This window comes from Canis lupus, chromosome 5 (genome assembly GCF_011100685.1).
Source record: "Canis lupus familiaris isolate Mischka breed German Shepherd chromosome 5, alternate assembly UU_Cfam_GSD_1.0, whole genome shotgun sequence".
Classification (NCBI taxonomy): Eukaryota; Metazoa; Chordata; class Mammalia; order Carnivora; family Canidae; genus Canis; species Canis lupus.
In genome coordinates, this window is record NC_049226.1 from 18,738,583 (window position 1) to 18,766,287 (window position 27,705).

At 37.2% G+C, this 27,705-nt stretch overlaps 1 protein-coding gene and 1 pseudogene across 23 annotated transcripts in view; one reads left to right on the forward strand and one right to left on the reverse strand.

Moving 5' to 3' along the window:
• NXPE4 (neurexophilin and PC-esterase domain family member 4) overlaps positions 1-17,166 on the forward strand; it is a 52,235-nt gene extending 35,069 nt beyond the window's left edge. For 22 of the 23 annotated variants that reach the window (XM_038536095.1, XM_038536088.1, XM_038536084.1 and 19 more), the window contains 4 exons: positions 1,007-1,740; positions 2,244-2,302; positions 13,213-13,419; positions 16,311-17,166. In XM_038536095.1, coding sequence (XP_038392023.1) covers positions 1,007-1,740; positions 2,244-2,302; positions 13,213-13,419; positions 16,311-16,846 — 1,536 coding nt within the window. In that variant the 3' untranslated portion in view covers positions 16,847-17,166. The remainder of the gene's footprint in view (positions 1-1,006; positions 1,741-2,243; positions 2,303-13,212; positions 13,420-16,310) is intronic. The other variant, XM_038536107.1, reaches the window with a different exon arrangement.
• On the reverse strand, positions 7,813-9,323 carry LOC100683196 (annotated as a pseudogene).
• Positions 17,167-27,705: the final 10,539 nt, after the last annotated feature.

Sequence of the window (27,705 nt, forward strand, 5' to 3'; positions counted from 1 at the left end):
AGGTTGGGATACTACATGAGGCAGTGATATAAGGTGGAGTTTTTATAACACTGCTTTTTAAAATGCCAAAACTCATGGGTAATATTCAATTTGTTCACAATCATGTGAAATGGCATATAGAGAATGCAAGAAAAATCACCAAAATATTAACACTAATTATCCATGATTGACAGAATTGTCACTGATTTTTGTTTCCTATACAGTTCGGCATTCTCTCACTTTTTAATAATCAGTGTTATTTTATGATTAGAAAATGAGTGTTTATAAACATAAGTTTATTATTCCCTGAGTTAACTAAAACAATCTGAAAAATACTAATAAATATCCTAGAATGTTTAAGCAAAGTATAAAATATCAAATAGAAAAAATAATCATATTTTGCATAAAAGTCTCATGCATCTTAAGCATTTTCTTAAATATTTTTTAAGGACTGAATTCTAGTTTAAAGATTACAAAATAATAGAACAATTAAGTATTTGTTGTGCACTATTCAGTTAAAAAAATCATTTCTTCACAACTGCTCAGTAAAGAAAGGTGTATTTTACCAACACCACTTTAGGGAAGAATATCCTGGAACCCAAAATAGGTTAGCCAGTGAAAAGTGGAGTTCCACAAACAAATTTAAGGAAAATTATTTTGCCCATGAAACCTACATGATAATAGAATTTCAATATCCTTTTAGTTTTTATATCTCCCATTATTCTATAAAAGATCAATGTTGGGGACGCCTGAGTGGCTCAGTGGTAGAGCATCTGCCTTCAGCTCAGGTCATGATCCCAGGGTCCTAGGATAGAGTACAGCATCAAGATCTCTGTAGGAAGCCTGCTTCTCCCTCTGCCTATATATCTGTCTCTCTCTCTCTGTGTGCGTGTGTCTCTCGTGAATAAATACATAAAATGTTGAAAATAAGTTTAAAAAAAAGATCAAGGTTGGCTAGCCTACCAAAAATTACTATATTATATAAAAACATTTTCTATGTTCTTTATTGTATTTATTATCATTTCAGATATGGACTGCACTGAGGTTGCCCATCACCCTCCATCACTGGAACTTGGTCATGAAATCCCCATGTCCTGAAGTACCGCTGCATCCAGTAGTTTCATCAGCTGAGACCGAGCTAAGAATAAAGAGAATCACAGGGAAACTAGACCAGCTGATCCCACCCAGACCTTTCACCCACATGAATACCACCACCAGTGCAGCACATAGCACAGCTACCATCCTCCACCCTCGAGATGCCTACTGCAGGGGGGATCGGCTAGATGTTGTACTGGAGGGGAGGGACCACTTGGGACGTAGGAAGGAATATGGTGGGGACTTCCTGAGAGCCAGGATGTCCTCTCCAGCCCTGAAGGCAGGTGCATCAGGAAATGTGACCGACTACAACAATGGCACTTACCTGGTCAGCTTCACTCTCTTCTGGGAGGGCTGGGTCTCTCTGTCTCTCCTGCTTATCCACCCCAGTGAAGGGGCGTCAGCTCTCTGGAGGGCCAGGAACCAAGGCTATGACAGGGTGATCTTCACAGGCCAGTTTGCCAGTGGTACCTCCCATGTCGATACTGATTGTGCCCTGGTTTTAAACTCCAGCACTGAGCTGTGTGAGTACTTGGATGCTCAAGACCAAGAAGCCTTCTACTGTGTAAGACCACCGCACATGCCCTGTGCTGCTCTCACTCACATGCATTCCAAAAACAAGGATGTTTCTTATCTCAGCAAACAAGAATGGAGCCTCTTTGAAAGGTAAATAATTTTTTTCTGGAGACTACCTGGGAAGAGAGACTACATGGGAAAATATGGTAATGATTTAGCCTCTGTGTGGCCCCAAAGGAAAGTGCCATGAGTATATCAAATTTGGGGATTCTATGAAGAGCCATTTTAGAAAAAAATCTGTGAATTCTTTTGGGGACAGTATTTACTTTCCAGTAGTCCTCAGTCTTTTTGGATATTTAACCCTTATCATTGAAACAAAAAGATAAACAGAATAAAAATCAAAAGGGAATGAGAAACATATGTGTAAATGTGTGCTTGAATATATTCTTACTGCACTTCAATAAGTTATCTTGCACACCTTGTGGGTATCTGTACCCCCTGGACTAATAAGCAAAGAAAGGAAAATTTAATCAGTAGTCAATAGTCAATTCTTAGCACTAAGAAGTAACTGAAAACAATAGATAATGTGGCTTCTTGTGTTTCCTGATTTTGGGGGTCACCTGCAGATTAATTTCTGTATTTTTCTCTTTAAGGTCAAATGTGGGTGTAGAGATTATGGAAAAAAATGTCATCAGTGTCTCCAAATGCAACAGTAAGTTCTCCCTGTGATGATGGGTGGTGCCTAGCACTAAATTCATCTAAATGGTTTCTTTCTTTTCCTACTGGTACTCTGCCCATTAGGCTTCTCTGTGGTGAGTCAAGATATCCATTACTCAAGTGAATAAGTGATTGGAATCACTAGGATATCATAAACCAGTTTTAGTAACTGTAACTGAACATTAATCTATTTCTTGGGCAACAGATTACCTGCTCATCTAACATAATAACCTTCAAATGTCAAAATTCTGTTTACACCTGGGTGTTTACCTCCCCATATCACTATCATTGTCTCCTCCTCACATCACTAGGAGTCCAAAATGTAACAGAGGTTTACAACCTGCCATCCTAGAGTCTCTTATGTTGAGATATGTTTCTTCTGTACTCAGTTTGTTAAGAATTCTTACAAATGTATATTGCATTTTGTCACATTCATTCTTTGCCTCTATTAAGGTGATCATACGATTTGTATCCTTGTTTGGTAATATGGTGTGTCACATTGATTTGTAGGTACTGAACCATCCTTGCATTCCTGGAACAAATCCTGCTCAATTGTGGTGTATGATCTTTTTATTGTATTGTTGAGTTTGATTTGTTAAATATTTTCTTAAGGTTTTTTTCATCTAACTTCATCATGCATATTAGCCTATCATTTTGTGAATGTGATGTCTTTGCTTAGTTTTGATATCAGGATACTGCTGTCCTCATAAAATGAGTTTGGAAATATTCCTTTCTTCTAAATTGTTTGGAATAATTTGATAAAAGTAGGCATTAACTTTTCTTTAGATATTTATTAGAATTCACCTGTGAAGCTAGCTGTCTGATTCTGGACTTTTCCTTTTTGAAAGTTTTGAATTACAGACTCAATTTCATTCCTTGTAATTGTTCTATTCAGATTTTCTTTTCTTTATGATTCAGAGTTGGAAAGCTATTCATCTATTCTAGGTTTTCCAAATTTTTGGCACATAATTGTTCACAGTCATCTCTTATGATATTTTATGTATATAGTATCATTTGTAAGTTCTCTTTTTATTTCTTTCTTTTAAAGACTTTATTTATTTGAGAGAGAGAGAGAGAGCATGAGTGGGGGAAGGGGAGGTGCAGACAGAGAGGGAGAAGCAGGTTCCCATGGAGCAGGGAGCCCAACTAGGGGTTGGATCCCAGGACCCCAAGATGATGACCTGAACTGAAGGAAGACACTTAACTGAGCCACTCAGGCACTCTTCTTTTTTCTGATTTCGTCTGTGTGTGTGTGTGTGTGCTCTCTTGTTTTCATTGATAAACCTGACTAGAGGTATATTGATTTTGTTTACCTTTTCAAAGAACCAGCTTTTAGTTCATTGATCTTTTATAATTTTTTTCAGTCTGTTTCATTTATTTCCACCATTTTCTTTATTAAGTCTTTTCTTCTCCTAAAGTTAGGCTTTGTTCTTTTTTTCTAGTTTCTTTAGGTATAAAATTGTACTGTTTATTTAGACTTTTTAAAATTTATTTTTTGCTATATTGCTATGTGCTTTCTCTTTGAACTGTTTTTGCCATGTCCCACAGATTTGGGGGAGTTATGTTTCTGTTTTCATTTGTTTCAAGGTATTTTTTTTATTTCCTCTTTGATTTCTTTTTAATCCATTAGTCGTTTAGTAACATGCTATATGGTCTCCATGTGTTCATTTTTTCCCCAGTTCTTCTTGTAATTGATTCCTAGTTTCATACTTTTGTGGTTAGAGAAGATGCTTGGTTAAGATTTCAGTCTTCTTGAATTTAATGAGACTTATTTTGTGACCTAATGTGATCTATCCTGGAGAATGTTCCCTATGCACTTAAAAAAAAAAAAATCTGAAGTTCTTGAATGAAATGTTCTATAGGTATCTATTAAGTCTATTTGATATAATGTGTCATTTAAGGCCAATGTTTCCTTATTGATTTTCTGTCTGGATGATCTACTCAATAGCAGAAATGTGGAGTATTTAAGTCTCCTACTGTTATCGTATTACTGTCAATTTCATCCTGTGTCTGTTATGTTTGTTTTATGTATTTAGATACTCCCATCTTAGGTTGCATAAGTATAAAACATACACTGCTTGGATTTAACCCTTTATCGTTATGTGATGCCTTTCTTTGTCTTTAGAGTTTCTGTTTTAAAGTCTATTTTGTCCTATACAAATATTATGTACCAGCTTTCTTTTTATTTTCATTTGTATAGAATATCTTGTTTTCCTTCACTTTCAGCCTGTGTGTCTTTAGATCTGAAGTAAGTCTCCTGTAGGCAGCATACAGGTGGTCTTATTTTTTTTAATCTGTTTTGTCACCCTATGTCTGTTTTTTCTTTCTGAGAAGATTTTATTACAAATTTAATTTATTTAATATGACTATGCCTATTCAGATTTTCTATTTCATCTTGTGTCAATTTTGGTAAATTATATTTTTCAGAGAATTTATCTATCTCATTGAAGTTTTGAAATTTGTTGACATACACTTTTATAGTAATACTGCCTTGTTATCCTTTTAATGTCTGTAGAATCTTTAGTGATACTTTCTCACTTCTAATACTGGTAACTTGTGCATTCTTTTTTTCCTTTTGATTGGAGCATTTAGTCCATTTAAACTTAAAGTAATTATTGATAAGTATGTGCTTATTACTATTTTATTCATTGTCCTCCGGTTCTTTTTGTGGTCCTTCTGTTCCTTTCTTCTCTTGTTCTCTTCCCTTTTGGTTTATTTTCTTGATGGTTGTATTTGAGGTCCTTTCTCTTTTGTGCATCTATTGTAGTTTTTAGTTTGTGGATACCATAAGGTTCATATATTGACACATATATGTACATGTTTGTATATATATATATATTTTTTGAGCTGATAGTCACTTAAAATCAAGTGCATTCAGAAACAGTACAATTTTTTTAAATTCCCCTCACCCCCTACTATCTGGAGGGTTTTTTGATGTCTTATTTTACATATTTTTATTTTGTGATCTTTTAACTGCTTACTGTTGTCATAGTCAATTAAACTATTTTTGTATTCAACCTTCATACTAGTTCTTTTTTTGAAGTTTTCTTCTATTTAAATTCAATTAACATATATTATTACTACCTAATTCATCAGTCTTATATAATACCCAGTGCTCACTACATCATGTCCCCTCCTTAATGTCCATCAGCCAGTTACCCCTTTCCCCCTCCCCTCCAACAACCCTCAGTTTGTTTCCTATGATTAAGAGCCTTTTGTGGTTGGTCTCCCTCTCTGATTTTGTCTTGTTTTATTTTTTTCCTCTCTTCACCTATGATCTGTGTTTCTTAAATTTCACATATGAGTGAGACCATATGGTAATTGTCTTTCTGATTAATTTATTTCACTTGGCCTAGTACCCCCTATTTCCATCCACATCACTGCAAATGGCAAGATTTCTTTCTTTTTTGATGGCTGAGTAGTATTCCATTGCTTTAGCCATTCATCTGTCATTGGACATCTGGGCTCTTTCCATAGATTGGCTATTGTGGACATTGCTGCTATAAACATTGGGGTGCAGTTGCCCCTTTGGATCACTACATTTGTGTCTCTGGGGTAAATCCCTAGTAGTGTAATTGCTGGGTCATAGGTTAGTTCTTTTTTCAACTTTTTGAAGAACCTCCATACTGTTTTCCAGAGTGGCTGCACCAACTTACATTCTCACCAACAGTATATGAGGGTTCCTCTTTCTCCACATCCCCACCAACATATGTTGTTTCCTGACTTTTAATTTTAGCCATTCTTACTGGTGTGAAGTGGTATCTCATTGTGGTTTTGATTTGTATTTCTGTGATGCCAAGTGATTTGGAACATTTTTTCATGTGTCTATTGGCCATTTATATGTCTTCTTTGGAGAAATGTCTGTTCATGTCTTCTGCCCATTTCTTGATTGGATTATTTTTTCTTTGGGTCTTTATAGATATTGGATATTAGCCCTTTATCTAATAAGACATTTGCAAATACCTTCTCCCATTCTATCCATTGTCTTTTGGTTTTGTCAGCTGTTTCCTTTACTGTGAAAAAAGCTTTTTATCTTGATGAAGTCCCAACAATTCTTTGCTTTTGTTTCCTTTGCCTTTGGAAACATGTCTAGCAAGAATTTTCTGCAGCCAAAGTCATAGAGTTTGCTGCCTGTGTTCTCCTCTAGGATTTTGATGGATTCCTGCCTCACATTTAGGTCTTTCATCCATTTTGAGTCTATTTTTATGTATGGTGTAAGGAAATGGTCCAGTTTCATTCTTCTGCATGTGGCTATCCAATTTTCCCAACATCATTTTTTGAAGAAACTGTCTTTTTCCATTGGATATTCTTTTCCTCTTCTTCTGCAGTCTCAATTATTCTAATATTGTTTTTGCTTTATGTTATCACTTAACTCTTGAATTCTCCCCTCATGATCCTCTAGTTTATTTCTTTTTTTCTCAGCTTCTTATTTTCCATCATTTTGTCATCTGTATCACTAATTCTCTATTCTGCCTAATTTTTCCTAGCAATTAGAGTCTCCATTTTTATCTCATCTCATTAATAGTCTTTTTTATTTTGACTTTATTAAATTTTAGTTTTTATTTCTCTGAAAACAGATTCTCCAGTTCCTTCTATCCTTTGTTGAAGCCCAGCCCAGAATAAAACTCTAGTTCCAACATCTTACTTATATCCATACCATATAGGTCCCTGGCAGTCAGTATGGCCTCTTGTTCTCTTTTTTGAGGTGAGTTTTCCATCTTGTCTCTCAGTCTAGAGAACAGATGAATGCAAGAACAAAATGCTAAAATGGCAACAATGACCCCAGAGAAATATACAATAAACAAATCAGAAGACACCCAAAACTGTAAAAAAAAGATTAAAATTTTAAAAAGAATATAGTAAGACAGGTGGACAGAACAGAGCAATACACTGGGTCCTGTGTGTATTTTGGTCTCGTTAGAAAACTAGATCCCAAAATTGTAAAGAAAGAAAAATTTAGGGATCCCTGGGTGGCGCAGCGGTTTGGCGCCTGCCTTTGGCCCAGGGCGCGATCCTGGAGACCTGGGATCGAATCCCACATCGGGCTCCCGGTGCATGGAGCCTGCTTCTCCCTCTGCCTGTGTCTCTGCGCCTCTCTCTCTCTGTGACTATCATAAATAAATAAAAATTAAAAAAAAAAAAGTTTAGAAAGAAAAATTTATATATATATATAAATTTGTATATATACAAACACTTGTGTATGTATGTGTGTGTGTGTGTGTATATATATACACACACACACACATACACAAAATAACATTGAAAGGATAGAATGTAACTGTAAAGATGAAAATTAAAGACTTCAAAAAAAAGAGAATATGATCAGATAGGTGAAGAGAACAGAGCCATACACCAAATTTTGGGTGTACTTTGATCTGTTTGTTAGAAGAAACTGTATTCCAAAATTGTAAAGAAAGAAAAACTTATGTATATACAAAAATAAAATTAAACACAATGAAAGGATAGAATGTAACTCTAAATTCATTTTTAGAAAAAATGTTTTAACCATTTGAAAGCAGTCATTTATTAAGTGATCAGATTACAAAAATAATCATGGTAGATACCTTAGTTCATCCTTCTAATAAGCCTATTGATCTGGCCTTCCCTGTTGCCAGCATCTCCACCTTCTACAAAATGAGTGGTCTTTTTCTTCATTCTGCCATGTGGAAAAGATAATTTGAAGGACCATAAAAAGTTGTTTGCTTCTTTGAAACGTTTTCCAATGGTATAGATCTTGTGAATCAGATCCTCCATGCAGATGATGCCATATTTACCAAGAGATCAGGCAATCAATGTGTTATCTGTCAGGGCAATTCGCTTCTTGTTGAGCTTGCCATAACCACGCTTGTAGATCAATTCATTCACTGACTTCAGGTTTGGATGCCCCCATGCTTACATGGTTCCACAATCCTTAGCATATTAACTGAAGCCTTGTTGAGCTTAACAAAGGTGCCATTAAAGATCTGGCGAAGGCAAAGAAGCTGCAACACCTTTCGAACCCTTGGGCTCACACCATTGATACCTCTGATCCTGATGACAAATGCCAATTTGGGTTCTGCAGGCACCTAGAAGTTGCTAGCTTTTCTCACCATCCCTGCCATTTGAATCTCGGTTCTGTACATCTGCCTGTATTCCTTGGGGTAATGCTTAGCTTTTTCATAGATAAGCTTCCTTCTTGCCTTTTGAAGCATCTTTTGGGCAAAATTTTTTCTCAGATGCTTGATCTTCAACTGTGCAAAATTCCTTTGCCTTTTCTTAAGGGTTTCTGGCACAGCAGGAACCTTCTTCTCTTCTGCACCCTCCATGGTTCCAGCCAGAAAGGGTAAAAATGAAAATTTTTAAAGATTTTTGAAAAGAGTTGATAAAATAAGAAATTTGTTGAAAAAGGGAAGAGAGAAAACAATTAAAATTAAAAGACTAAGAATCTTGGGGGTAAAAGGATGAATCTTTTTACTATTTTCCCCTAATGTTGGAGTTTTGCAGTTCTCTATGACTGGTAAACTGGCTCTTAGCCAATCTTCTTGCTAATCTCTTGGGGGAGAGGCCTGTTGCACTGATTCTCAGGTGTCTTTGCCCCTGGCAGAATTTTACCACCCTTGCCAAGGGGTCAGGCTAAATAATATGTTCCAGATTGCTCTATGTGGCTTTTGTTCCCTGAAGGCTTTACATACCACTTTAGAGGATGAGAATGAAAACGGCAGTTTCCCAATCTCCAGGCTTGGAGCCAAAAGCCTGGGACCCTACTCCTCAGTGCACCGTCCGGGAAAAACAGTCATTCCTGTCTCCCTGGTCTCTATTCACTCTCCATGCTCACCCAGCCTAAGCAGGTTTCTCTCTCAGGTATACAACCCCATTTCAATTCTCCAAATCCTTCAGACTCCTGTGGCTTCCACCCATGCTGCTCCTTCCAGAGGAGGAAGCAAGGGGTGGGTCTTGTCAGTTATGCTGTTTGTGGGGTCCCTGCTCAGGGAGTGGTTGCCTGGACCCTGCTGTGGTTCATGGTATATGGCCACCCCAAGCTGATTGCAGCCAGCTTCCCCACTCTGAGGCCTGGGAACTCTGCTGCACTCAGGTACCCTTGGTCTTCCTGTGATTCCAAGGACCTGAGACCACATTGTCCCATGCAGGATTCTGCCCTGCCTAGCCACCTGAGCACTTTTCAGGTCAGGACATCCTTCACTGGAACAGACTCTAAAAGTTCCAATTTTGCACGCTGCTGCTATGTCACTTTCCAGTAGCCAGCTTATGGAGGTTCCCCCCCACCATGATTTATTTTCCCATATATTGCCACAAATTCACTTCTCTGTACCTCCTGCCTTACAGAAAGTAGTCACTTTTCTATTTGTCAAGTTGCACTTATTCTTTTCTTAGATCTCCAATTGAGTTCACAGGTGTTCAGAATATTTGATAGCTATCTAGCTGAATTCCTGGGACCAGACAAAACTAAGGTCTCCTACTCCTCTGCCATCTTGGACTCCCCATACTAGTGCTTTAAGTGGCTGATTTACAACCTTTCTATATATTTGCCTTTACCAATGGATTTTTTTCATATATATATACACACACACACATATGTGTGTGTATAGATAGATATGAATATATGTATATATTTCAAGTTATAGCCTATTTTCTGTTTAAAGAAAACCCTTTATAATTTCTTGTAAGTACAGTGTAGTGGTGATTAACTCCTTTAGTTTTTGTTAGTCCCAGAAACTATATTTCCTTCAATTCTGAATGATAAACTTGCTAGATATTCTTTACTATAAGTTTTTCCTTTCAGCACTCTAAATATATGCTTCCATTCCCTTCTTGCCTACAAAGTTTCTGCTAAACATCAGCTGATAGTCTCACAGTGTTTCCTATGTTGATTGTTTTTCTCTTACTGATTTTAAGATTCTTTAACTTTTGCCATTTTAGTTGGCGTACCCAGCCTTAGTATAGATCTCTTTGGATTCAACTGGTTTGGGACTCTCTGTGCTTCCTGGACCTTGATGTCTATTTCTTTCTCCAGGTTAAAGAAATTTTCAACCATTATTTATGCAAATGAGTTTTCTCCCCATTTATCTTTCTTTCTTCTTCTGGGATCCCTATAGTATAAGTGTTAGTATTCTTGATGTTATTCCATAGCTACCTTAGACTACCTTTATTTTAATTTTAATTTTTAAAATTTATTTTGTTGAGGTACCTTTCTTCTCTCCCTACTTTCTTGAGGATTTTTATCAGGAAAGGATCCTATATTTTGTCAGATGCTTTTTCTGTATCTATTGAGAGGATCATATCAAACTCAACACCCAAAAAACAAATAACCCAATTAAGAAATGGGAAGAAGACATGAATAGACACTTCTCCAAAGAAGATATCCAGATGGCTAACAGACACATGAAAAAAAAAATGCTCAACATCCTTCATCATCAGGGAAATACAAATCAAAACCATAATGAGATACCGCCTCACATTGTCAGAATGGCTAAAATTAACAACTCAGGAAACTAACAGATGTTGACAAGGATGTGGAGCAAGGGGAACTCTTTTGCACTGTTGGCAGGAATGCAAGCAGGTGCGGCCACTCTGGAGAATAATATGGAGGTTCCTCAAAAAGTTAAAACTAGAACTAACCTATGACCCAGCAATTGCACTACTAGGTATTTATCCAAAGGATATGAAAATGCTGATTCAAATGGGGCATATGCATCCCAATGTTTATACCAGCCACTATCAACAATAGCCAAATTATGGAAAGAGCCCAAATGTCTATTGACAGATGAATGCATAAAGAAGATATGGTATATATAGACAATGGAATACTACTCAACCATAAAAAAGGATGAAATCTTACCATTTGCAACAACATGGATGGAACTAGATTATATTATGTTAAATGAAATAAGTCAAAGACAAATAACATATGATTTCACTCATGTAGAATATAAGAAACAAAACAGATGAACATAAGGGAAGGAAAAATAAGATAAAAACAGAAAGGGATAAAAACCATAAGAAACTCTTAACTATAGAGAATAAACTAAAGATTGCTGGAAGGGGATGTGTGTGGGGGGAACGGACTAAATGGGTGATGGGCATTAAGGAGGGCATTTATTCAGATGAGTATATGTCACTATAAATTATATGTTATATATGTCACTAATTCAACTCCTGAAACAAACACACAAACAAACAAAAAGCATTTGTGCCATTCAGCTTGGATGGTTTCCACTTCTCTGTCTTCCAGATTGCTATTCCATTCTTCTGTTTCATCTAATCTGCTGTTGATTTACCTTAGTTTACTTCCCATTTCAGTTTGTATTCTTCAGCTCTGGTTATTTTTTATATTTTCTAACTCTTTTTTGAAGCCCTCTACTCATCCATTTTGGTCAATGTCTTTATAACTATTAATTTGAACTCTTTATCAGATAAATTACTTATCTCTGTTTCATTGGGGTTTTTTTCTAGGGCTTTATTTTGCTTTTTTCATTTGGAACCAAATTCTTTGTTCTTTGTTCATTTTTGTGGGGTTTTTTTCTATGAATTAGGCAGAATAGTTACCTCTCTGTCTTAAAAGAGTGGCCTTGTATAGGAGCATCCCCCGTGTGAGCTGTGTGCCTTGTGGTTTTGGTGGGATGACTGGGGCTGGAACAAGTGTGGGTCCTGGGGTTTCCAGGGTGAACTGTGCTGGGGCCATCCTGATAAGATAGCTGGACCTGGAGTGGACATGGGCCAGGGGATCCTGCTATGTCCATCCTCATGAGATGGCTAAATCTTGAGTGAGTGCATGCCTGGGGGTTCCTGATGCACACCATGCAGGGCTACCTGGGCTACATTGGCAAGATGGCTGGGTCAGGCGTGACCTTGGGAAACTCTATGGCATGCAACTCTGGGGTCCCTTGGCAGGACAGATGGAGCTGGGGAGGGCACAAACAGGGGTGAGGGCGTTTGGGATAGGGTAGTGCCTTGGGGGAAGCTGGAACTGCTGTAAACTAGAGACTCAGGACTTGCATAGGGCAGATCTAGTAAGCTGCTAGAGCACTTGACCCTGTTTCTATCCATGCTATTATAGCAAAGAGGGAATATGAAAAAAAAAAAAAAAAGGCACTTGTCAGCATCTCCCACCCCAGAAAGCATTTCAGTAGTTCCCCTACTTACATGACAGATGATGCAGGGTTAGTAAATGGATTTACTTCACTTATAGACTAGTTGCCTTTTAAATAGATGGTTTTCTGCTGTGCCCACGACAAGCACATCTGTGTGTGGTCCTCTGCATGATATCCCTCCCTAATGCAGGTTGCTGTGTTGAGGACAGGGCTCCCCTGGTTACCATGCCTCCATCTTTTTACCTTTCTCTATGCAGTCCCTCTATCATTTGTTGTGAAGCAGCTGTTCAATAGGACCTCAGTTATTCAGGGGGAATTGTTGTATATGTAGTGGTAGATTCGGTGTGTCCATGGGAGGGGGTAGGTTCAGGATCTTCCTATGCTGCCATCCTGGACCCTCTATTCAAAGAATTTAGTTTGCTGATGTCATTTAAGACACTGTGACAGAGTGGACAAACTTGGAGGTAAAGTAGGCTTAAAATGATAAAATAATTGGGTTTTTATTACTAAGCAAGAATTGATAACTTTACTTCCATAGGAAAGCAAATATTTAAATTTTACCAAGAGAGTTCTTTGTGGGGAGTGGGTAGAGAAAATATGTTCTCTATAATAAACATTAATGGGCATAATTTAGAATATTCATATCAGAGAAAAATTTTGCTAAAAATAACTATTACATTAAGATGATGATGCTTCAATAGGCTTTTTCACCTCCCTCATGACCCATTAAAAGGATACTTAGAAAAGATAGTAGGTTCTTAATAAATACTGATGCATGTGTGATATTTTAGATCTTATCTTGCTGATTCTTTGGCAGGAAAAACTGTTCCAGTGAAAAAGAAATGCAAGTTTGGAATGACATCCACAATCCCTGGTGGACATGTCTGGAAAGAGACATGGAATCCTGTCTCCTGTAGTTTGGCTCCGATCAAAATGAAAGAATGCCTAACAGGAAAATTCGTGTATCTAATGGGAGATTCCACAGTCCGCCAGTGGATGGAATATTTCAAAAACAGTATCAACAGTATGCCTCAGTCTAAGCCATTATTCATATCCCTTTCAGAAATTTACTTTTTATTTCAAGGGAGCAATAGGAAATGCCTCTTCTTCATATCTCTTAATCACAACACACTAAAACTTTTCAAGACATCATTGTCTTTCTTTTAAAAGAATACATTAATCTGACTGGAAGGAGCATGTGTAGAAAAGATTTATTATATCTGTATCCCAATGTGTACCTGAGTATGTACCCAGCATGCCCAGAAAATCATTGACAGAGCTGAAAATAATGTAAGATACTACATTGCCCATTTTCTACAGTTGGCATAATGATTAAGGATGTAGATTCTAGATCCTAGATGATCTCAGAGCAAAATCTGGCTTCTTCATGTTCTACCTGGGTAACCTTGGGCAAGTTATATAACCGTTGTCCTTCTCAGCTTCTTCATCTATAAAATAAACATGAAAAAATAACCCACCTGGTAGAATGAAGTAATATATACAATGCATTTAGAATTGTTACATAGGTAGGTCCTCTTTGGTGTAAGCTATCATCCCTGTTATCATTACTTGAAAAGAAAACTTCCAGGAGCAAGGCAATGACTTAGCACCAGTTAGAAATAATACTTAAAAGTATAGGCTGTGTTGTCTAATGTACGTAGGCTGTGCCACTCAGAAGCTATGACTTTTGGTGTGTTACTTATTTTTGGTGCCTTATTTTTCTCATCCATCAACTACAAATAATAATACTATCTGATGGTTGTTATGAAGACCCAATGAGATAATGGTTATAAAATACTTAGTACATTGCAAGACACATAGTGCCCAGTGAACAAGAGCTACTGTGACTGTTATCCCATGTCCAAATTGGGGCTGGAATCCAGTGGCTAGAATCCTAGTCCAGTTGCTCTATTTACTAAACCAAGGATACACCAATAATAATTCAGAATTCACTAGTAGACCTTAGCACTCTTAACTGGAAAATGAGGTGCCTGCCTGCCTGCCTGCTGGGTCCCGGGTCCTGGCTCCTGGCTGTCATTACTGGGAATAGCTCACCTTATGTGTCTCCATTACAGCCTTTCTGACATGGCTGCCACTTTTGTGATCTCGCACTTTAGAAGGTAGGCTGATCCTCCCAATAAAAAAGAGAACGGTAGGGCCTCAGCTCCAAGCAGTAGGTGGAATTCCCACCAAAGGGGAGAGTTTTCAGTTGTGACCTCTGAATTCTTCTAGACCTCAGTTTCCTGGTCTATAAGATTAAGGGTCTGGTGGTAATCTTTAGCATTCCATTCTACAATACTGAATTCCTTAGGTTATAGAAAGTCTGAGTTTAATGAGTTCCCTCCTCTTTGTCTAACCATTTAAATTGTAGCAAAACGTCTGTTGCACATTTTGTTAAAAGTTAAATTTTATAGCATGCTTTGGAAAAGGAAGTTGAAGTAAGTCAGAAGCAGAACGAAGACAATGATACTGCCATCTTCCTTCAACTAATGTTCCAGTATCTTTATTTTCAAACGCCTTGGGTGAAAACTAAATGTAGCCCTTTACTTCAAAGATGGCACTTGTTACAAAGCATTAATAATCCTTTTCTACATATTTTCCTCAGAAGTTCTAACTACAAAGCAGCTGGCCCTGATAGTCTGATAAAGGCCTAATTTATAGGATGAAAAATGGAAGGACTTGGCTTTATTCTGTTAGTATTATACTCATGTTTTCATAGGTTCTAAGGTTGGGTAGACAGTTTTCATGAGAGTTGGGAGGAGCTTCAAATTGAGGTGCAGCTTCTGTCACTTACTAGCTTCAGCAGGTCATTTCATCTCTTGATTTTCTATAATATGATAATTAAATGTGTCTGCATGTACGTGTGTGTGTATGTGTGTATATACCCAGGAGTTGGTTTCATTTTCTACAGTTTGAGCTACTTGCTGTCAACTGCAGTCTGGAAGCAGATCATCCTCCTGACATATTGTGAGGTCAATAGTAGCCTAAGGCTATGTTGTGATGCCTACATCATCCACCTCACTTCATCTCATCACATAGGCATTTTATCATCTCACGTCATCACAGAAAAAGGAGGAGTCCAGTACAGCAAGACATTTTGAGAGAGATCACATTTGCATAACTTTATTGCAGTATATTGTTATAATTGTTCTATTTTATTTTCATTGTTGTTAATCTTTTACTGTGCCTAATTTATAAATTCAACTTTATCATAGGTATATATGTACAGGAAAAAAACATGGTATATATAGGGTTCAGTGCTATCTGCAGTCTCAGGCATCCACCAGGGGTCTTGGAATGTATCCTCAGTGGATAAGAAGGACTACAGTGTGTCTGTGTCTGTTTGTGTAGGGAGGAAGGAACATGCCTTGAGGCGAATGAATATATCCAAATGCTTTGTAAACTATGAAGACCTTCACAAGTGAATAGTAATACTATTATAGATGAGATGCTCAGTACTATTCTAAGCATATGTAAAGGAAACACAAAAGTATAGAATATAATTCCAGTCTTATGGAAACTCTGAGTATTTGGAGAAATAAGTTTACTTGTTTTTTTAATGTAAAGACATAAGTACTTTCTCTAGCCTCAAGCTTAATCTACAGCTCACGAAATGTACAAATATAATACCTAAAAAATTAACTACATCATGCTCCCATGAAGTTACTGCAGTGCTTACATCCCCAATCAGTTTGCTTCTGCATGGTTCTACAAATGAACATATATAACCTCTTACCTGTATAACACTTTGGATTGTTAAAATAATTTTCAAAGCTATTCCTTCATTTAAACCTATAATAAAATCAGTTATGCATGATTAACTTATCTGATTATAAACACCAAAACTTTTCTTCTGTCTTTAGATCTTTATAACTTTATACTTCTTTTATTTTGGGATTGCCTACTTGTCATAAGCACTGAAGTCAGTGGATCTGCATGAATCGGGAAAATTTCAACACCAGCTTGCTGTGGATTTGGACAAGAATATCAACATCCAGTGGCAAAAACATGGTTACCCTCTGATTGGATCATTGACCTATTCAGTGAAAGAAATTGAATACATTGCCCGAGTCATTGACAGAACTGGAGGAGAAAAAAACACTGTCATTGTTATTTCTCTGGGCCAGCATTTCAGGCCCTTCCCCATTGATGTTTTTATCCGAAGGGCCCTCAATGTCCACAAAGCTGTTCAGCGTCTTCTTCTGAGAAGCCCAGACACTATGGTTATTATCAAGGCAGAAAACATCAGGGAGATGCATGGTGATGTGGAAAGATTTAGTGACTTTCATGGTTATGTCCAGTATCTTGCCCTTAAGGAAATTTTTCAAGATCTTAATGTGGGCCTCATTGATGCCTGGGATATAACAATTGCATATGGCACAAAGAGTGTGCATCCACCTCAATCTGTAGTCAGAAATGAAGTTAATATATTATTAAACTATATTTGCTAGATAACACCTCTGAAATTCATTCACTTGATTAAAAATATTTATAAAGTGTTTGCAGTCATGCCAGATCTTGTGTTTGGCTCTGAACTCCCAATTAGCATGAGATCTGCACCATTGCTAATCAATAAACAACCAATTTAACAAATAAATAACTTCTAATTGGGCTTCTACTTAAGAATAAAAATTGAAAATACCCATGAAAAAGGACCATACTTCTTGATCAGAGTCATGCCACTCTTCACAAATGGGAAGTCAGGACACCTAATGGTTAAAAGTTGTCTCTGATTCATGGAAATCCAGTGCAATAAAGTCATGTAAAAATATTTGGAGATAATGGTCTCATTTTTCTTGTTTCTGCTGCTAAAGACAAGCTCAAGATGACATCCAAGTGGCAAGAGAAGTCCTGAAAGGCAATTCTCCATGCCTAGAGTCCTAGAGGAGCAACAGAATTCTAAGCAAGGCCCCCTGGATACTGAAAACCTCTGACTTTTCTCTCCCTATAAGAACTCCAACTGCTAGGAGCTAATTTAATTTGATAGAATTTATCTTCCAGGAATATAGAACAACACAGGTAAAAACACAGTTCCCTAGAGTTTAGGAAGCTGAGCTTCAGTCCTTTTGTTGACAGTAATTTTACAATTTTGGATAAAGCACTTCAGTTCTATGGGCCTATTTCCCAAATAAAGGAGTCAGTTTAAAACTTATGGTTTTTCAAACCTTGATCTGTGCAGATCTGGGTGCTCTAGGTGGTACTTCAGGTACTTCCTGAATGGACAGGACTTAGAAGAGGTGCCTGGTGGGTAGGGTACAGGTTCTGTTATACCATTTCAGCCAGGCTGTCAGCCATGCTAACCTACAGGTGTGTTGGACTTGTGGGAGAGCTTGTGATGAAACATGTTGGAAACCCATGATGTAGATAATCAACAACACTGGTTTCTGTAATCAACATTTTAATCTCTCTCTCTTGCATTTTAACAGACCTTCCCAAAATTTGGCCAAAAAAGAATGATTGATAGAATTTCAGTTGAAAGGTACAACATAATTATTATAAAACAATTTGGCATCATATTCTTCCTTAATTTTTCACTCTAAACCATGTCCCAGATACCACTGGGCCTCTGACCTACTCTTGGTATTTCTAGGCAAGAACAATTATAATAAAAACAATCTATTTATCCAGCTTCCTCTGGGTAAGGGATAATAAATTTTCTACTTATTTGCCCATGAATCATGGTTCATGGTTCAAAGCCCAGTAAACATTCAGATGGTCAAAAAATATTATCATGTGCCAGGAACTGTTCTACTCTTTAGAGATAAAGTGGTCAAAAAGGCACATGAATTCTCTGCCATAAAAAAAATTTACACTGCAATAAAAAAGATAGAAAATAATTCCAACCTACTAAAGTAGTGTCAACAAAGTATGTAATGGACAGTGGTAGCATGCTGGTGATGGAGGTAACAAAGATAGTGGAGAAGGCATCTCAGAGAGGAAGGCATTTCAAGTGAAATCAAACTACTAGTGGAAAGGAGGTATCCATGAGGGAAAGATGGAACAGAAAAAAAATGACAACTATCAACCCCCTGAGACATGATGGAGCTTGATTTATATAAGGAAGAGGAGATCATTATGCCTGGAGTATTGTCAATGCAAGCAATATGGAGGAAGAAGTTAGAGACAAAGGCAGGGGCCAGATTATGTATGGCCTTTGTAGCCTATGGCAAGGAGTTTGAATTTTTTTTTTTTTTTTAATGATAGTCACACAGAGAGAGAGAGAGAGAGAGAGAGAGGCAGAGACAAAGGCAGAGGGAGAAGCAGGCTCCATACACTGGGAGCCCGACGTGGGACTCGATCCAGGGTCTCCAGGATCGGGCCCTGGGCCAAAGGCAGGCGCTAAACCGCTGCGCCACCCAGGGATCCCCTGAATTTTATAATTATAGTGGGAAGGCAGTTAAGGGATGAGAAAAGAGAAGGAGCAGGTTCCCTGAACCAGGGCATCACCGTAGACTGTTGCAGTTGTTAAGGTCAGAATGAACAAGAGTTGTGAAACCATGGAAACCTGGCACAGCATGTGTTGTTCTCTGTTAGTAAAGTGACTTTCCATGACCACTTTTCGGCTGTAGTGAGAATGAATAAGGGGCATTAGAGGTCTTATTCGAGGGGCAGATTTTTTAAAAAGACACACAGAGGGCTGTAATTTTAGAACAGAGACTACCTATTAGAATGTGACCTGGAGATTTAAGTAAAGAAAGGGAAATAAGTTTGTAATGTATAAATCCTAAGAGAAAGTGTAAGCCCAGATAGGATAATACATTCAGGATAGCTCTCGGAGATTAGTGCTTCTGGTTCTTCCAAAAACTAAATCATCATAAATATAGAGGTAACTCTTGCTTTGTCTCGACATTTGGTGTGGCCATTTCCTATCTGAGATAATTGCCAACTATGTACGCAGCAAATGCAATTTGGTCTTCTAACAGGAGTAAAAGGTGAAAATGTCTGGCACCCAGCCTTTTGGGCAGGACAGATTCTTACAGATGGATAAATACTCCTAAAAGAAACAAAGAGGTAAATATTTTCAAGGAAAACCATTATAAAGAGGCAAGGATGTTAAATATATACTGAGAAGAAACCAAGAAGGTGAGAGTTTTTTAATTACATATATGAAGATATGGCCAAGGAAAATGCTTTAAAAACTGGCATATTCTAAGTAGCAGCTAGTGCTAAATTCCTGCAGTTATAATCTCTCTTGTGGCCGTATCATCTGGATCCAATTAGAAGGTAGAAACCAGGGGCAGCCCAGGTGGCTCAACGGTTTAGCACCGCCTTCAGTCCAGGGCCTGATCCTAGAGACCTGGGATTGAGTTCCACGTGGGGCTCCCTGCATGGAGCTGCTTCTCTCTCTGCCTGCCTGTCTCTCTCTCTCTCTCTCTCTTTCTCTCTCTCTCCCCCTCACTCCCTCCCTTCTCTTCCCCCTCCCCCTCTCCCCCTCTCTTTCTCATGAATAATTATTAAAAAAAAGGTAGAAACCACACCATGAACTAAACCCAAGAAGTCTTGAATAGAGAAATAGTAAACCCTTGATAAAGGAGAGATTATAATATGTAAGGAAACCACATGGTACCCTTAGGGTAGAGGGAGGAAATTCAAGGAGGGAGCAACTTGGAAGGGGCCTTCCCAAGGCAGAGGGTCAGACCTTGTTGGTGAAAGTAGCAGAGGTTGCTGTTGGTCCAGGCCATGCCCAGTGTGCAGTTGCTGAGCAAGCAAAAAACACCCTGTGTGGGTGTGGGCAGAGTGCAGATGATTGGCCAGCAGGGGCATGGGCATGCAGAGCAGGTGGGGACTCTGCAGGAGACCTGCCAAAGGAATGGGTGCCCATGCAAGCAGGAGGCCTTCATCAGCAGGAAGTTTTGTGGTGTCATTTTCTGGGTAGCAAAGGCCAGGGAAGATTATCATTAGTCCAGGACAAGTCTGCAAGGTCATAAAATGATGGACAGGTCCTGGGAACAAGACTGGGAAAGAGCTCCATCAGATGGCCCAGTATCCACACTACCAACCCACTGCAAAGCCACTGAAAATGTCAGCATAGCTGATGCTTCCTACAATGTCCCTTCATCACCCTCTACTGAGAACGTTTAACAATGTGCAGGAGAGAAGCTTAATAGCATTCTGTCCATTATTGCAGAGAATATATTGAAGGGTAAGTTTGGAGCTGAGAGACAATAAGTTGATAACTGTTAAAGTCATCAGCTTACTCTTTTACTGGGTCATTTCCTTAGAAAACAAGACCATGCTCTAATATTTTACATCTCTAAAAACAGGAACAAAAATTTTAAAACCTATGTGTTAAAAAAACCCTATAGATCCCTGGTATTACATTTCTCTTCAATTACTGTCACACATCTTCTCCCCTTTGAACAAAACCTTCTTGAAAATGTGATTCTATATTTACTCTCCTCATTGCCTCCTATTCTTTGTTACAATACATTCCAAGTTGGCTTATGCTATCCACTTCTCCTGTTAAGCTCACCTTTGTGTCATCAAATATGATGGCCCCTTGTCTGTGTTCATCCAATTCAGCCCCTTGGTGTCATTTAAGTTGAATACGTCTTCTTCGTTCAGACCCTCACTTTCCTTTGTGTAACATGACTCTATGTTTTCCTCTTGCCTGTCTAGAAAGTTCCTCCCCCTCTCCTTTGACAATTCTACCTCCCCTACTTGGCCTCTAAATTTGGAATACCCTGGGGTTCAATCCTACTCACCTTTTTGCTCTATAGTCTCATTCTGAATGGTTTCTACCCTCTGGTTTAAATACTGCCTATAGTTTTAATGACTTCTAAATTTGTCTTCAACTTTGGTCTCTGTATTGTATTTAGGAATTGCATATCTAATTGCCTACTTAATTCTCTATTTCCCTATCTAGGAGGTATCTCAAACTCACCATGATCAAAGTACAATTCTTGATTTATATTCCAAAACATATTTGTCCCTAGTCTCCAAGTTTAAAAAAAAGAAATGTTAGCAAGATCCACACAGTAGTCAAAAGGTATCCTTTATTCATCCATTCCTCTCATTTCCAAGTCCTGCCATAATTTGTTCTATGTAGACAATCTGTCTCTTCTTTTCTACTTCAGTTGCTCCATCCTGGTTCAGACTATACTATCTCTCTCCTGGAGTTAGGCAACAACTGGTCTTTCTGCTTATAATCTTGAAACCTCTATAAAGCATTCTCTACACAGCTGCTAGATTGTTCTTTTGAAAATACATATCAAATTATTTCACACCCTTAGATAAAAATCTTTCAGTAGATTCTAAATCCAGCCTCAGAGCAAATGTCTCCTAAGAGGTAATTCTTCCTGGCCACACAATCTAGATGCAGGTCCTCCATCTATTAGCTAATTATTATGTTCCCTTTTTATGCAACTGTATATCACTATTCAAGATGATCTCATTAAGTTAGTTTTACATCTGATTTTTACCTGCTCTACTCAATGTTATATTCTAAGCTCCCTAACTATAAGAGTCTTGTGTTGCTCACTAGATGTTTTGTCTACAGTATATAGAAAATGCCCAGAATGTATTGGTTCAATCTGTACGTGTTGAATAAAATAAAGACTCCTCTTACATTTGCCAGGGAGAAAGCTGGATACAACAGTGACTAACAGTCACCTATTTGGAATTACAGAGCTATTTTATGAATAGAATGGCATGGCATGTAGTAAAGACGTGTTCTCTTTCAGGAGAACATATCCATGATATTACAGAAAGACTCCAAGATTCATCGAGTCTGCCAAAGCCCATGAGATATGTATCACAAAATATTTTCATGTTGTGGCTCAGAAATCAAAAGTTTATGGACAAAGATTGCATTTTTCATTATTACCTATTGATGACTGAAGCTTTAAAAGAGAACATAGAGTATGGACATATTAATAGTTGTATCTTTGTGTTGCCAGGAAAGATTTACTCTTTTTGGAACATGAAGAATGATATTGATCCAAGTGGCTCCTGGAAAGGGTTTGGCACACTTAGAAAAACAAGGAAGAATTAGATTTGGTCTCTGACCAGAAAGTATTTATAATCCAACTAAAGAGATAAACTTGTATAGAAATAACTTAGAAATGAAACTAGGAGTATGCCAGCATTACCTAAACTTCTATATCTCACACTAAGTTTGGCTCTAAAAGTGTCCCTTTGATGGGTTTCCCACTTCCAAAACTAGGTAAGGATCATATTGACTATATATTCCTGTCTTAAATCCATTGTCTAAGCTGTTCCTTTTTAATGGAAAGAAAACCTTTCATAGCATTCTCTAATTAAAGAGATCTGTTCTCCTTCAAGTCCCAGATCTATATAGGCATACTCAACCACTCCCTCTTCTGTGCACCCATGGCACTATTTTCATAGGGCTATAATGTTCTATTGTAGTAGAAATAATTATATGTGTCTGATAACATAGGTAACACTGAAAGTAAATTACATATTTCATGAGAGCAGGGAATATATCTTTATCACCTATAAATAGTCCCAGATCTTTAGAGCTGAGAGATCATCCTTGGATTCCCCGTTATTTCCAAGTCTGCAACTGCAGGTATGCAATACATGATTGGGACTAAATGAATGAATGAGTGATTAAGTAATTTAGATGACTCATGAGGATAAAGCAAACTTTCAGATAAAACTTCCCTAGAGGGGCACCTGGGTGGCTTAGTGGTTAGGGATCTGCCTTCGGCTCAGGTTGTGATCCCAGAGTCCTGGATGGAGTCCTGCATCAGGCTCCCTTGAGGTAGCCTGCTTCTCCCTCTACCTGTCTCTGCCTCTCTCTGTGTGTTTCTCGTGAATAAATAAGATCATTTAAAAAAACTCTTCCCTAGAGATAAAGTATTAATGGCAGGAAAAATGACTCCCTCTCTTACCTACCTTCAACTATTTTGCCTTCTGTACTGAGCATTGTTTCTGTCCTGGCCAATGTTCCCTTCTAATAACAGAACCCCTCTTTTCCTAGAGAACTGCAACTTATCCACTTTATATCATACTACTGGAACTGTCAACCATGTGGTTCTGCGTCTCTTTGGATCCTCCTCATCTATGAAAGTGTTCTACTGCCTGCATAAGTGATTGGTCCAAGCAGAGTCTATCAGAATTGTTATTTTTTGCTGGGGTTTTTCTATGACCTATAAATTCTGAATCTCTCATTGAGAGATCTTGAACACTGAAGACCATTATGACGTAAGCTTCTTGGGACTACAGTGTGAAGAGGATCAGTCTGAGAATGGATCCAAGGAAAGAGGACAGCAGAACCTAAAGGCTTAGAGAATTGGCTTACCTTATTTGACTCCCAAGATGAGTCATTCAGTTTCCTTTTGGTTTTTCCTTTAGCTGCCATGGAAATTACTAGCATGAGTTGGAAACTACAACTGGAAGAGTCCTGGGTAATGTGTTTCTGTAAGGTCAACTTGCCCCTAGAGAGTAATAAATAGAGATTTCAGATGCAGTTGTAAAAGTCATTATAAACCATAGAAAATTAGAATTAAATAGTCCTAGGATCTGTGATTGATACCCAAAAAAATACTTTCTGGATACCCTGATGGGCAATAGTTGAAATCATATTATTTCTGTTTTTTGCTATGAGTCTTTTTGAAATAAGTAAAGGTGGACACAAAGAGTTTGTGTGGAAACTGAACAGTTTTATTTTACATATTTCTCTGGAAACAAATAGTGAAAGAAACGGATTAAAGAAACTACCAAGTGCCTGCATATGTTTTTACACTTAATCCTCACATACTCTAAGAGGTTTGTACTGTTAATATCCTACTTTATGGATAATGAAAATCTGCCTACAGATGAGTAGAAAGTTAAAAACTGTCAAAGATTCTAAAGCTTTTATTTATCACTATCTAGTGATAAAAGATAAAACAAGTGACTCACAGTATAAAGGAGTTTTACACAATATATTAACAGTAGAAGGTAGGAAGCTGATGATAAATGAGAAAAGCTATGGAATTTATTCAAAATGGTGGACTTGGCACACACTGTATCCTTCCCTCTAAAATAAGTCCACAGAAATGCCTGGAAGGAGATTTATAAAACTTCATTATCACACCAGAAAAGAATTTCCTTCAACAAAACAGAGTGTGAGAAAATCCAAAGACTAATATCAGAAGGGATAAGATTAACTAGAAAACTCCAGTCCAAAATGAATTCAGGGCTGGACTGCCACAAAAGTTTCATATGACAGAATCAGGAGAGACCCCTGAGAAGATTGTAGTCTCTTAAGTGTGCAATACCATTATATCTAAAAAAAAAAAAAGATGTGCATACCTTAATTTAAAAATAACTTATTGCTAATTTTCCAATGAATCGTAACACTGATCATGGATTACCATAATAAATATGATCATGAAAAAGTTTTAAATATTGCAAGAATTACCAAAATGTGACAGACACAAAGTAAGCAATTGATGCTGAAAAAGATGGCATCAATAGATTGCTAGATGGAGGGTTGGTACAAACCATTACTTTGTAAAACAAAACAAAAATGCAATATCTTCAAAGCACAATAAAATGAAGCACGACAAAATACATCTCTGCAAGTGGGTCAGTAGTGAGTCTCAAATTTAAAGATAAATGCATCCCCAAAACTTACCAATCATTTGAAAATGGTGAATACTTGAAAGAAAAGGTATCGAGCACAACGAGAAGAAATTTGCACATCAAAGAAGCAGTAAGTTATACAGAACTTAAAATCTAATTCATTTCTGGAGTGACATGAGAAGATGTTGCAACCATACTTAGAGTTAGCTAGATGTTTGCTAAATTGAATGTGTGATAGGTGGAGTAAAGAAAAAACTAGAGGGATACACTGAAAATCAAAATGAAAACAATACACAGTGTAAGATGAAATATTAAGGATTCCTCCAGAATATAGAATAGAAGGAAAATGAGATCAAAATTGTGAAAGGAAAGTTAGCAGGTATTAGTTCCCAGATTTAAAGGGTCATGAGCCATTAAAAGTGCCAACCAAGATAAAAAGGATTTGCATAAATTTCATAAGATCAAGGACGAAAAGAAAATTTTAAAAAGTTCCAGAAGGATATTAACTATGATATCTGATATTTCATCAGGCACATTAGATTCAAGAAGAAAATAGAATAGTGCTTTCAAAGCTATGAGATAAATATTTTTCATCTTATGGTCCTATACTACATAAACTTAACTATTTGTGGAGGCAAAACAAAAACCTGTTCAATGTTATGTTGGCCTTCTCTGAAAGCACTAAAGAATGTATAACAAGATAAATCAATTTTGTATATAGGAGTAGATTTTAGAAGTAAGGTTATTGAAGAAACTAGAAACACAACAATATTGTTATAATTGTGAGCTAATATATAATATGTAAAACTTACCCTTAAGCATAAAGAATAGTAGTACAGGTGGTGATGGTAGTAGCTGATAATTGCTGAGCTTAAACTAAGTGCAAAACATTGTTCTAAGTATTATACATGTATTAATTCATTTCATTTTCCTAACAATCCTATGTACTATACACCTGATAACTGATGATATTGAGGCACAGAAAAATTGAATAACTTGCCATTTGTCACAGAGCTAGTAGGTGATAGAGCCAGGATGTGAACATATAAACACTGAGATTCCAGATGATAATAACATGTGTTATGTACTAAACTGTCCCACCCAAATTTGTATGTTGAAGTCCCAGCCCCCAGTACTTCAGAATATAATTTCATATTTAAAAATGAGGTCTTTAAAAAGGTTAAGATTAGGCCTTTTATGTAGGACCTTAATCCAGTAAAACTGCTGTCCTCATAAGAAAAAGAGAAGAGACACCAGGGAGGCACATGCACAGAGGAAAGGCCATGTGAGAACACAAGAAGGAGACCAATTCCAAACCAAGAAGAGGGACCTCAGAAGACGCCAAACTTGCCAACATTTTGACCTTGGATTTATAGCCTCCAGAACTGTGAGAAAATAGATTTATGTGGTTTATACCACTCAGTCTGTAGAATTTTGTTATGGAAACTCTACCAAATTAATACTGGTTTGAGTGAGAACAGTGTAGCAATAGAAAAATTTTACATGCTAACAAATTCTAGATGCATCTTTTAAAATAGAAATTTAAGCTTACTGTTCTTTTTAATTAAGAGCAACTCACAAAGAAATATCTAATTTTAAACCAGAAGAGGAAAAATATGTAACAAAGGAAATACATTTTATTAAAAAATGAAATGAGAAAAAAGAAACCAAGACCTGGAAATTGGATTTACAAAATAATATGGTAGAAGGTAGTCTGCATGTTATCAGTTATTTATTATATATAAAACTAAAATTCCTAATCAAAAGACAGTTCAGGTTAAAATAAAAAACTAAGCCTGCACTTAATATGCAACCCAGGAATTACCCTCCTGGACATTTATCCTAGAGAAAGTAAATGTTATGTTCACGCAAGAATCTGTATACAATTGTTCATAGCGGCATTATTTGCTATACGCCAAACTTGGAAATAATTAAATGCTCCTCAGTAGGCAAATGATCATGCAAACAATGGAATGCTATCAGCGATACAAAGGAGCAAATTGTTAGCATATGCAAAAGCTTGGATGGATCTCTACACTATATGCTAAGTGGAAAAGCCAATCTCAAAGCATCACATATGGTATAATTTCATTTATGTAAAATCTGTGTAATGACAAAATTATAGGCAGAATAGGTTAATGGTCACCAGAAGTTAGTAATAGTGGGAGAGCAGGGTGGTGTGATTACAAAGGGATAAATGAAGATCTTTGTGGTGATGGAATAATTCTGTATCCTGGTTGTAATGGTAGTTATACAAATTTATATATGGGATAGCATGTTAGAGAACTATAAGCATGCATTGTACCAATGTCAAATTCCTGATTTTGATCTTATCTATAGTTATGTAAATTGCAACCATTGGAGAAAACTGGAAGAAGGGCACAGAGGAGCTCTCTGTATTCTCTTTGCAACTTCCTGTGAATCTGAACTTTTAGTGCAAGGCACTGTTCTAAATGTTGTCATGTATTAAGTTAATCCTTATCTCAACATTATGAGTTGTATACCTAGAAACCGATCATAGTAAGGCAATGACAAAATGGGTAGAGTTTTTTTTTTTCCATACAGTGAACAATGGCACTTGGTAAGCATGTTAAAAACATTTGTTCTTTGAATAAACCTATTAGACAATTGTAATATTGAATAATTAGAAGAATTAAAAACAAAATTTAAATAAATAGTAGATAAAATAATGTAATACAGGAGATCATGGGAGCCAAGTGTTTCTTTGCATAAAGGGAACAGCAAAAGATAAAGATAAATTTTAAGTTTTGTT